General features: G+C 36.8%; 1 protein-coding gene across 2 annotated transcripts in view; it reads right to left on the reverse strand.

Moving 5' to 3' along the window:
* Positions 1-858: 858 nt before the first annotated feature.
* Positions 859-12,278, reverse strand: part of mtmr12 (myotubularin related protein 12) — an 84,073-nt gene continuing 72,653 nt past the window's right edge. Inside the window, exons 15-17 of one of the 2 annotated variants that reach the window (XM_043687445.1) lie at positions 8,828-8,986; positions 4,017-4,073; positions 859-2,542 (exon numbers count right to left, since the gene is read on the reverse strand). In XM_043687445.1, coding sequence (XP_043543380.1) covers positions 1,964-2,542; positions 4,017-4,073; positions 8,828-8,986 — 795 coding nt within the window. In that variant the 3' untranslated portion in view covers positions 859-1,963. The remainder of the gene's footprint in view (positions 2,543-4,016; positions 4,074-8,827; positions 8,987-12,278) is intronic. The other variant, XM_043687449.1, reaches the window with a different exon arrangement.

Consider the following 12,278-nt stretch of genomic DNA (forward strand, 5'->3'; position numbering starts at 1 on the left):
GGGTTAGATAGTAGTGTATGTATATAGGACAAGACAATAGAAAATGCCCAAATCAAAAAGAATTGGTACAGTGTTGATATAAACGCACCATATGTTTTGCTTCCATCTGATCATTCAGAGAAGCCATTCAACAGCACATTTTGATAAGCCTATAAAATTTGCAACCCCTGAGCAATCTAATTGATATTCATTTTACATACAATCTTCACAAGTAGTTGATGGTAATGAGATGCCTATTCACTGGTTTAATTAAGGTAACTACAAACTAGATTTAGATCTATGAAAATACTCCAGTTGGTTTTCAAACAAGTTTAATAGCTTCAGTGCCTTTTATGGATCAGACCAATTTAGAAATTGGACAGAAGTAACCAATACTTAGCATATTACAGTAACTTATTTTACAGCACAACACTAGAAATAGGCTTATTGCAACTTAAATATCATAACTATATGGTACAAGAAAGTAAGTTAGTAGTCAAATTCTGAAGGTTATTCAGGAACATATAGAAAATCAATTTTAGCTAATAACTGCATTAAATCCAGACAAATACACATTTAATTTTCAGGAGAGACAGAGTCACATAAATTGAGAAAGGGAGACACACAAATGCCCAATGAAATACCTACTTGGATTTTTAAAATCCTTTTTTTGCCCTTCTCCTGAAGGAAACAAAATACTGAAGTACAGAGCTATGAAAGAAATCAGCAAGCCTTTAAGTGAAGCTCTTTAGGGTTCTGTTTTCAGATAATATTAACATGAACCCTCTCCATTTGGGCTTGCTGGATTTACCATCAAGCCAAGATTGAAATCCTAGCTGAATTTTCTGTATCCACCTCTATGGAACTAACTAGTACTTCATCTGATATTGGTTTCTTTATTTCAGATTGGTAATAAAATTGCCTAAAGGACCTACTGCTACTAAAATCACATTATGGCTGCCAAGCTAGCAGTGTCTGAGCTGTTTAAGCAGACTATTTACATTGCCACTTGGAAGAGAAACCTATACAAAGTTTAAAATCTATATCTTGTACATAGACATATTTCACAAGTTGGTCAAACTCCGATGCATTGATGGGAAGTTATTTCAATGATGAGGCAATAATCACAAAGTATGACAAAATTCAAATATAAAAAGCAAATCAGCCAAATAGGATTATAAATTTGCCAAAGCTCCAAGGTGCACTTGAGCTCAATGGCTACAGACACCTCCAAGGTAATACTGCAGTAGACAGGAGGGTTTTTTTTTTAAAACACTAATCATATCGTACACGCAATTTCAATAAATGTCATTTGACTCATCATTGAACACTGCCATGTTTTCAGTTTAAACTTGGCGTCATTGTTACTTATTCCTTTCCTAATTTTCAGATTTTTTTTAATTCTAGTTGGGAAGAAATTGTAATATTTAAATTATAGATGCAAATCCAAATGTAACGTTTTCATTACACTGGTTTGAGAAACGTGAATATATATTTAAAGAAAGAACAATCAAAGAAATTTTAAACAACCCTCCACCATTTTAACCTCCTATAAATACAAACAGCACCAATAATGAAGGAGATGGATTATTTTTAATACACATTTTGGCAAAACCAGGCCTTGTATTTAGCTTTGGAATTAAATTTGTTTCAACTACCCGAACAAATGGGCAAATACTCATAAGCAGCCAATATAGCCGAAATAGCTTAGAAAATCAAGGTCAAGTGGTTTGAATTTTGGCCCTCCAAACACAGGCCAAGACTTTTCGGTTAAGAAACCAACTGCAGTTCAAAATTTGCTACGCAAAATTGGAAAACAGTATACAAAACAAAGCAAATCAATCACATAAAACACATTAGACTGGTGACAAAGTTTTGCAAAATACTTTGAAATTAAACACTTGCAGCATTTTGGCGAGATTCACAGCAAAGAATAAAATCAAACCGTTACAGGTGAGGGCAGGGCGGAGGGTTGAGGTGAAGATTATAACACACCTAGATCTTCCTCATCTGGCAAGTTCTCCATTGACCCAAAGCTCATTGAGAGATTTGTAGAGACTGGGATGCGGGGCTTTATAGATTGCCTACGTATTGTGCCAAATGGAAAAGTTGAAGACAGACGGCTTGCCTGATGAAACGGTGTGAAGACTTCACCACTCCGAGAGCTTGTGTGCCTTTTCAGTACCCTCTGTGATACTTCTGTCTGTAAGGTGTTTATCTCATCTATAATTTCACAGATTTTGTTCACAGTGGTTGTTGATCCACCACCTGGTATTTGAACCTCTGGAATCCAACGCAAGTATCTCTGGCCCCACACTTTTAAAGCAGGACCATCGTACAGAGGAAGAAGCAGTCCATGGTGATCTACTGGTTTACTGCGCCAATTTTCATAAAACTGTTTGTAGTTAACTGAATGATCTTCACTTGTCAGTGTCCACCTGCTTATCTTTTTGCCTAGAAAAGTCTTTATCAAGTGATCAGTCTCTTCCCTGAAAAACCCTTTTTTGGATGAAGACCTATTGTGATAGGATGGACTTGATGGCAGTGACATCTGACGTTGTGGCTGAGAAAAAAAAAATGGATTTTAAATGAAAATTGAACCATAAATCTACTAGCAAAATAGCTTTTCTCCAAAAAAGAAAACTGAACAAGCTTTTAATGGATTTGAACAAGATCCACATGCATGACTAGTACAGATGACCAACGAACAGATAAGTCTAGAATTATACAGGTTATAGATATGTAACAAAATAGTTATGTTGTTGAGCCATTCAGTAGCACAGCAGGTATTTTCTTTCAAGCAAAATCAGCCAATGAATCAGCATTGCATGCACACAGGCAAAATTAAAGGCAGTAGTGAGGGGTAAATTCCATTTCCAGATAGATACTTCAAATCATTACATTAAACCCCAACTGTGATTTGAATTTCTAAATGAACAAGGAGAGACCATTTCTGTCCAATGCTATTCTTCCATTAGGTAGTTCAGAAAGATGTGGGTAATATCACAAATTATTTAAACGACACCAAAAGGATGAAATTGAAGTTACAACATATCAAAAATGTAGTGTATCAACATATTTTCCTTCTCTTCCCCCTCTAGAAGAGTCCAAAAGTTGTTTCTTAGATACTATTAATCCTCAAAAATATTGTCCAAATAACAAGTGGTCACCCTTTATTCGATATCCATTTGACAAAGAGGGCATAATTCTTAATAAAGTACAAGTTGTTCCCCTCATGTATGCAAGGTAAGCTAATCAGCACAGATCAGCAGCAGATAGAAGTTTTCCAGTCCTTTTGGCAATGTTCCACATTTATGTATTGAACATAAGCTGTTGGTGGGATGGACGGGTGAAAGATCGGTAGGAATTTGTTCAATTAAGTTGGTATAAATGACAAAAAAAAAGTTTAGTCTGAGCAATTTAATTGACCTTGCATTTCTCTTCTTTAACTGAACGGGTAGTTTTTGAGCATTTTTTTGGTCTATGTTCCTAATTAAAGAGAAAACGGATGACAATAAATTTGCATATAGCAATGATTAGGACAGAGTATTGCATGCAGTTTTAGGCATCCCACTGAAGGGCATGAAAGCCATGGGGAAAGTGTACAGTGTTGACATATCAGTATGACACCAGGGAATAAAAAACTTCAGATACTGGAATTATTTCCACTGAGGGAGAATTTTGAAAGTACAGATTTTTAAAAGAAAATAATTTCTGATTCCAAATAAAAGTTTTTCCTTCAATGTGATGTCAGTTCTGGAAAGGTGGCACTGAATAATGGACAAAATGTCCTTCTTTCCATTAAGCTTCTTTGCAAGAGAATGATAAAAGGTAGCTTACTCAGAACAATTAATCATAGTTTATGCTACCACGATTATGAATACAAGCTTAATTGAGATGATTACATATTAGAAAAAATGGCTTAAGAATTTAGGCAATACTTTACAGTTAATTGTAATGCAAGTTTACCCCACATGCATCCTCCCAATCAAGTTAGTAAATGGATGTGGTCAAAAAAATCAAAGACCTTAAAATACCTCTGACATATCGAGAAAATTTTCATGGACAATCTCCAAGCAGTTCAGTGCAGGGTCCTTTGATGATATGAATAAGGCAAATTTACACAGTGATGAAAAAGAGTTTCTGTATGAACACTGCACTAATGGCAGACAATGTTAATTCTATATGGCTAATTTATAGCAGATTGCTTAATCTTCAATATTTATTCCATATACTTTGGTGTGGTTTTAGTTTTACACTTGCAATTTCTCCAAGCAAGTCCTCTGTTGCATCCAAGTAAGACAAATGCAATGGTGGACAGACTCACAATGAAATGGAATAAAGTCTACACAACTTGTTATTAGATTTTCACACATGCTTTTGTTTCAAAAGTCTGAATTGATGCTGGTCTAAGACAAGGTCTCAGATGAAATGATAAACATGGATCCTTGTTGCAGACGTTATTCAGCTACCAAAGCACAATAATTGGCAGGAGTAGGCCATTTGGTCTAGCAATATGATCACAGTCAACCCTCTGTCTCAATGTCATACCCCTTTACAACTATAGCATCTTGAAATATGTTTATTTCTTTCTTACAGATATTCAGTGACTTAACTCTACAACCTTCTAAGATAGAGAATTCCATAAGTTCACCATCCACAGAGAAGAAATATTCTCATCTCGGTCCAAAGTGGCCTTCTGCACATCCTGAGACAGCAATCCATTGTACCCCCAGTCAGGGGAAACATTGTCCAGACATCAATTCTGTTCAGCTTGTCAGAATTTTACATGATTAAATGAGATCCCCCTCTCATTCTACTCAACTCGTGAATGTGTCAACTAGGCCCATATTCACTCCTCCTATTATAAACTTACCAACCTAAATCAGCATAACAACTATTTGCTGCACTCCCTCTTTTTTTTTTCCTTCAGGAAGACAGCCAAAGTACAGAAAGCCCCAGCTATGCTGTCACCAAGGCATACAGTTGCAGTAAGACTTCCTTGCTTCTGTACTCAACCCTCTTCTAAATGAAGGCCAACATACCATTTACCTTCCTAACTGGTGCAGATGCACACTTGCTTTCAATGACCATGTAAAGAATGCTTTGGTCCCTTTGTAAATCAACCTTTACCAATTGCCACGTAAATAATACTGACATTCTCTCTTTTCTAGCAATGTGAATTTCAAGCCCCTTGAGATATTTGTATCAGGAATAGCCACAGGTGAGGGGCCTGAAGACTGGCTTTTGTGCCTTTATTTTAGGAATGTTGTAAGGAAAAGCTAAGGAATTATAAACCAGTCAGCCTGAGGTCCCTGGTGGTTAGATTCGAAGGAACAGGATTTACATGAATTTGGAATAGTAAGTACTGATTATGGATAGTCGCATGGCTTTGTTGATGGACAATCCTGTCTCACTAATTTGACTGAAGGTCTGTTTTCATGCTGTATGACTAACTTAAAGTTTATTCACATACTACAGCAGTTGCATGTATTTTCCCATTCATTCAATGTCTCAAGGTTGCTCTGATGCCCTTCTATATTCTCACCAGTCATACTCCCATCTAGTTGTGTCATCAGCAAATTTGAAAATGTTACACTCGATTCCCTCATCCCAGTTATTGATACATGTTGTGAATTATCTACGGTCCAAGCAGGGATCCTTCTGATACACCTCTTTGTCACCACTTTGCACTCAAAATAATTCATTTATTCTACTCTGCTAAAATTCTTAACCTACACAAGAATGTTAACACCAATCCCATAGGTTTTGAATTTGCACAATAACTTCTTTTGGGATTTCAAAAACTTTCTGAAAGTCCAAATATAACAAATCCATTTGCTCTCCATCATCTATGCTGCTAGTTAAAAGTTTAAAAAAACTCCAGTAGTTGTCAAAAATGATTTCCTCACCAAAGATCCATGTTGACTTGGTGTAATAAAAAATGTTGTCATTGTCCTATCATAGCCTTAACAATAGAATCTTGCATTTTCCAAACCTTAGGCTTGTTAATTTTTTTCTTGATATTTGACGACACTACTTTGGAACTAAATACAATCCTCAAATTATTTTGTTAACCACGGTTGGGTCACTTTTCCTGTTTATTCTTCTGTCTGAAAATAAAGTACAACAACTACTGCATTGCATGTATCAGTTCCTTAAATATTAACCATTCCCTGTCCACAATCATACCTTTTAATGAGGTCCCATGGCCTCAGCCAACTAACCTCTCAACTTCATAGTTTCCTGTTTAGATTCAGGACTGTGGTGAAAGGGTTAAAATTATGTCCCAATACATGTGTGAATCTAACCGGAATGGAGGTGTTGGGCCAAGCAATGGAATGTGGTGAAAACATGTAGAGTGAGTATAAGCCAGACCCGTTGTAAGTATGAGACCTGGTTGTGGCGGCGCTGCGGGGAATAAAATGCTCATATTCTAGCAGACTCGCCTCTTGGTCGTTTGTTCTGTGTCAGACTACTCTCCTACGAACCTGACCTTGAGAATTTTTTAAAACAAGGACCCAAGTTTTGGATATGATTACTTTACTTTCTATCTCAGGGAAGAATTCAATCAGATCATAGTCACTTGATTTTTACTCAAAAAAAAAAGACGACTTCTCACATTAAAGATTATTAATTAACCACTTTGCAAAGCATAAACTAAATCTAGGATAACCTAACCCAAGTTGATTCCTCAAATTACTAGTCTAAAAATCCATTTTATTCACATTCCAGGAATTAATCTCAGTATTATTGCTACTGTGGTTTGCCCAATTTATGTCAATTAAAATCAACCAATTATTTTGTATTGTGTGTTGCTAAGCAGTAATTATATAAATGAGTCCCAGTACCGTTAGTTATTAAAGGAGGGGAGAAGCAGATTCTTTTTGTTAACATGTCAGAAAATGGAGTAAGTTAGTTGATGGTAACATTTTACTGGTTTAAGAAGTTTTGAATTTATTTTGGGTGTGGCGTCACAGACTTAACTCAGCTGCCTTGAAAGAATTTGGGGAAAGAAATCATGCTATATAACCAAGATAATTTTCTCATCAAGGTCTAGATAGGTACGCTGTTCAGAGGGTCAGTGTGGACTCAATAGGCCAAATGGCCTCCATTTGCACTGCTGAGGTTCTATGATTCTACAGTTATCACATACCTGTTTCCACACTAAGTAATCTAATCTAATCTAATCTCGAGTTTCCTGATTAATGTCATTCCCCTACCTCATCACTATAGTTTAGAGGACAAGTCCCACAAATTTCTTCTGGTAGTTGTTGCTTTTGTCTCCATTCAAGACTGATTTCATACCCAGATTCCTTGGGCCAACATTCTTTCTTACTAGGACACTTATTCTATCTTTCATCAACAATGCCATCCCACCTCCTTATCCCATCTGTTCCTCCTGAAGGGGGAATATCTTTGGATGTTCCATTCCCAAACTTAGTCACCCCACATTTTCACCACGGTAATCATATCATACCAATGTACATTTGCATGTGTCTAACCATATTGCAAATGCTCCCTGAATTTAGATACAGCATCTTTAGACTTTTTTTTTTACATTTTTACTCATTTACTTTTAAAACTCCAGTACCCTTTGCCATCCACTTAGGTTTTCAACTTTACCTTACATTTCCACCTCTTCCATCTTTGCTTCCCTCACTCTTACTTACTTGCTAAAGTTTCTGTCCCCCTCGTTTAAAATCTTCCCCAATTCATATGAGGAAATGCCACTGTTTAAATATTGGTTCCATTGACTTTCTAAAGGTCCCCTTTTTCCTAGAATCTATCCCACCCCTCTCCAGCCATACATTCATTTGGTCCATCATCTTATTCCTGATCTCACGACGTGGCACTGGAAGTAATCCTGTGATTACTACCTTTGAGATACTGCTTCAAATTTTTTTTCCTAGCTCTCTACTTTCTGCTTGGAGGACCCCATCCCAGTTTTTATCCATCATTGGTACTAACATGGAGCACAATCTCTTGCTGTCTTCCTTCCACCTTCAAAATGTATTATATTCCGAAATCACTGACTCTGGCACCAGAGAAGCAACCATCCTGGCCTTATGTCTGCAACCAAAGAACCAACTGTTCCCCTTACAATCAAACCCTCTATCACAATTATTCTTGTAACCCTCATCCTTGCCACGTAGCTGAGCCACTCCTGGTGCAGACTTAGCTCTTGCTACATTCCCTGAGAAACCATCTCCTCAGCAGTATCCAAACTGGAAAATGTAAGATTGACCCTTGCACTACCTTTGATCTTTTACAATCTGGTGGTCACCCACTGTCTTTCTGCTTGTGAACACTTTACCAACTACTGTGATCATGGAAATCTCAGCCATGTGCATACTAGACAGTGAATCCAACTGCTGTTCCAGATCCAAAACATGGCTTTTCAATAGCGGAGGTTGGATACATTTCCTGCATACTTAGGATACTGGAAACATACCTGACTGAACATTGCACAGGTGGAGAATTTAACTAGGTTGAGCTGCCTTGCCATGATTTAGCATACCCTTTTTCTATTTACGATATATATAAAATATATTACACACACACACGTCACGGGGGGGCTCCCCCCACACACTCCTTGCAGATATTGCTGAATGAACATCATGGGCCTTCAATTTACCAACATCTTTCTGGTCACTGGGTGTACACTAATCAAAACCAAGCCTCCCTCTCCCAATGACACCTCACAAAAGCAAAGATACTTGGATATTTCTACATTACTAAGCAAAGTATCAGATTTGCATGTGGTATAGTTTTTTTTCTCCTGTACAAAAGTATCAACTACATATTTAAGCGTGTGCAATTCTAAAATAAAATTTATGATAATTACCTTAATGCGTTGGGTCCTTCTAATCTTATCAGTTTTTGGCTTTCCAACATAAACTGGATTATAAAAGAGTGCTTGAACAGAGTTCTCAAACTGCACAGACCACTCCCACACACAGGGAAGTTTCAACGATCTGCTAAGCATTCGCCGATCTTCATCAAGCTGCCAAAACAAAGAAAACACTAATTTGCTGGAAAAATTACTCCTCTTCAACAAAAACATTATTTGGATGAGGAGAGCAATGAGGTCCTTGCAGGACATATTTCTTCTGACTACTCTGCAGTACACAGCAGTGTTTTGCACAGTTATTTTACTAATCTTCAATAAATACTTCTCCCAAATTCAAAGTGTTAAAATATATTCCAACAATACAAAATTTAAATTGTAAGATGATTTTGTTTATTACAGTACAACCTAAAGCATTGATGAAAAAGACACTGAAGTTCATAACTCTATAGATAGGAGGGGTTTGATGTTAATTTTTTTAAAAAATGGGGAGTATTTTGTTTCAGGAAATTTTCCAGCACTAAAAGGAGATTTGTTTCTGAATAGCTCTCCACCTCCAGCATGCTGCCACAAACACCTCTTCCCTTCCATTTCAGCAATCCGAAGAGATCATTTTATCCACCATGGAAAGCCCAAACATTACCCCTTCTTTCCACAACATTTTTCCATAAAAGCAAAGATGATACATTACGTTCTATTTATCTCCTCACATCTCACTGCACAAAAACCTAAATACATGTACTCATTTCATTTTCTGTTCATTAATCACAAGGTATTCTCCTCTATTCTCGAGGAAGATTAAACACAGGTTGGCTGACCACTTTGCGGAGCACTTCACTCCGTGTACAAGTATGATCCTTAGGTCTTGTTCATCCATCATTTTAATTCTCTGCTCAAGTATCATCCTCACCCACAAATTTACAAACCTATGAAATAGGGGCAGAAGTACACCATGAAGCCTGCTCTGCCATTTAAATAAGGTCATGGCTGATCTGTTTGTGTTTTGAACGTCACATTCCTAACTATCCCAATAAATCTTCAATTCTCTGAACGACCTGAAATCTGTCCATTTCCACCAACTTCTGGTAAGAGTTTCAAAGTTTGATTATACCTCAAAAATTCTTATCAGTCTTGAAGGGGAATGTGTAATTTTAAAACAGCACCCCTAGTACGACCCATAAGAGGAAAATCCTTTCCACATTTATATTGTCAAGACCATTTAGGATATCATTCCTCAATCAAGTCACCAATCACTTTTAAACTTGTGGAATCAAGTCCAGTGTTCAACATATCCTCACAAATAAACACAATCCTTCCAGATATTAATCTCTCAAACTTCTCCGAACTGCCTCTAATGTCCTTACATCCCTGCTTAAGTATGGAGACCAAACTGGACACAATAATCAAGATGTGGTCTCACTAATCTCCGGTATAACTGGAGCTTCATATCATTTCTACTTCAATTCCTTTCACAATGAAAGGATAGCATCTTATTCACCTTGATTACATGTTCTACCTGATTATCTCTGGTGACTCCTGCACTGAACTTCTCTGCACCTCAGATTTCTATGGTCATTCTTTGTTTAAATAATATTTTGCTTTTGCATTCTTCCTGCCAAAATGAACGATTTCACATATTCCCAAATTATACTCCAAATGCTAGATTTTTGCCCATTCATTCAACTTATCAGCAAAGCTGGCAGCATCTGAGGAGAGAAAACAGAGTTAAGCTATCAGTGCTGTGTCCCTTCTCCAGAACCTTGTGTCCTTATATTTTAGGTTCGGTGTCTGCAGTTAATCATCTACGTTGTCCGTATTTCTGTAGGCATTGTAATTTCTCAAATTCTCAGTTTTGAGGGCTGGCTTTAGAATTAATGGCTTTTTATGCCCCACTAATGGATTTTTGTTTAATTTAGATCAGTTTGCAACCTGCAAGGTAAATAATGTGGCCTCAAGACTTCGAAGATTATTTTGGAATCTTTTGCCCAAGCTTAAGGGAAACACAAAAAAAACTTTGTTTTTTAAAGTAAGAAAAATTCTTATTGAATCTTGGCAATTCCATGAAGTCATTAAATGAGAGAGAGTGTATAGACCAGTGCTTCTGCACCTGGATTTATATAGTAAAATATGTTACCTAATAGTTAAGAGGTAGAAATTGTTCAAGACCAGAGGTTTTAGAATAAAATCCTGAAGAGGTTAAAGCAGGATATATTTAAACTCTGATATAGAAGCTATCTGCCATTCCAGTCTATTTGTTGTTAAGTCATTTAAACCTACTGCAGTGTTAGATTCACAGACTCAGATTCTGGAAACTGTACAAGGTGTATGCTTGGGTACTCAAAAGCTAGGGGTTTGTTCCTCCTTTAGCAAAAAAATATTTTGCAAATCATGACATTAGACTTCTGCTGTGTTTAAGAAATCTTTCAATACATGTCATTAGTACATAGTTTCATAGATTATGGGGTGAAAGGGGAACAGTTAGGAGCAAAACATTTGTTCACTTCATCGATATTTCCTTATTTTCTACGATTAACACCCCATTCAGACTGTCTTGTGACCAATTTCTGTAGTTACTCTTGTTTAAAAAAAATTTGCAGAATCTCTTGCCATCCATTTTTACACTTCCAGCTAGCTTCCTCTTGGACTTGAATTTCTTTGACCTGAATCATCTTCCCGTCATTCTCTGCCATTCTTTTATATTCTCACCAAATCATCTGACATACCACTCATCTTTGCACAGTTGTATGCTTTTTCCCCCTCCCCCCCCCCCATCAGGTTTGATGCTTTCACTAATTTTAGTTAACCATGATGGATCCTCCTTTTAGAAATTCTTTATAGTAGGAACCTACTTATTCAGAAACATCCTCTGAAATATCTGGCACCATGTCCCTATTGATCTTTCAATTTGCCTAGGTTGCCAGTTAATTTTGATCAGCTATGTTCATGCCCATAGATATTCCCTTATTAAAGTTTAGGATGCTCATCTTAGATTCAATATTCTCCCTTTAATCCTAGATGCAAACTTCAAGTCAGTGTTATCACTCCTACCTAGGGGTGCCTTTATTCCAAGATCTTGAATTAATCCTGTCCTATTATACAAAGTCTAATGTAAACTGCACTCTAGTTGGTTCCAGAATGCACTACTGAGAAACAACCTTGAAAATATTCTACAAACGCTTCACCCAAGCCACTACTGTCAATTACATTTTTCTAGGTTACACGTACATTACAGTCACCCATGACGATTACTGTCCCTTTATCAGAAGCACCCATTATGTATTCTTGTATACTTCGTAACATATTTTAGTTATTGTTAAGGAACCTAAAGAGTTCTCCAATTAATTACTTCTGTCCCCAACTATTCTTCATTTCCATCCAAACTGATTTCACATCCTGATCTCTTGAACAAAGATAATCATTAACTATTGAGCAAATGCCATCCTTGACT

The sequence above is a fragment of the Chiloscyllium plagiosum genome, chromosome 1 (genome assembly GCF_004010195.1).
Source record: "Chiloscyllium plagiosum isolate BGI_BamShark_2017 chromosome 1, ASM401019v2, whole genome shotgun sequence".
Taxonomy (NCBI): domain Eukaryota; kingdom Metazoa; phylum Chordata; class Chondrichthyes; order Orectolobiformes; family Hemiscylliidae; genus Chiloscyllium; species Chiloscyllium plagiosum.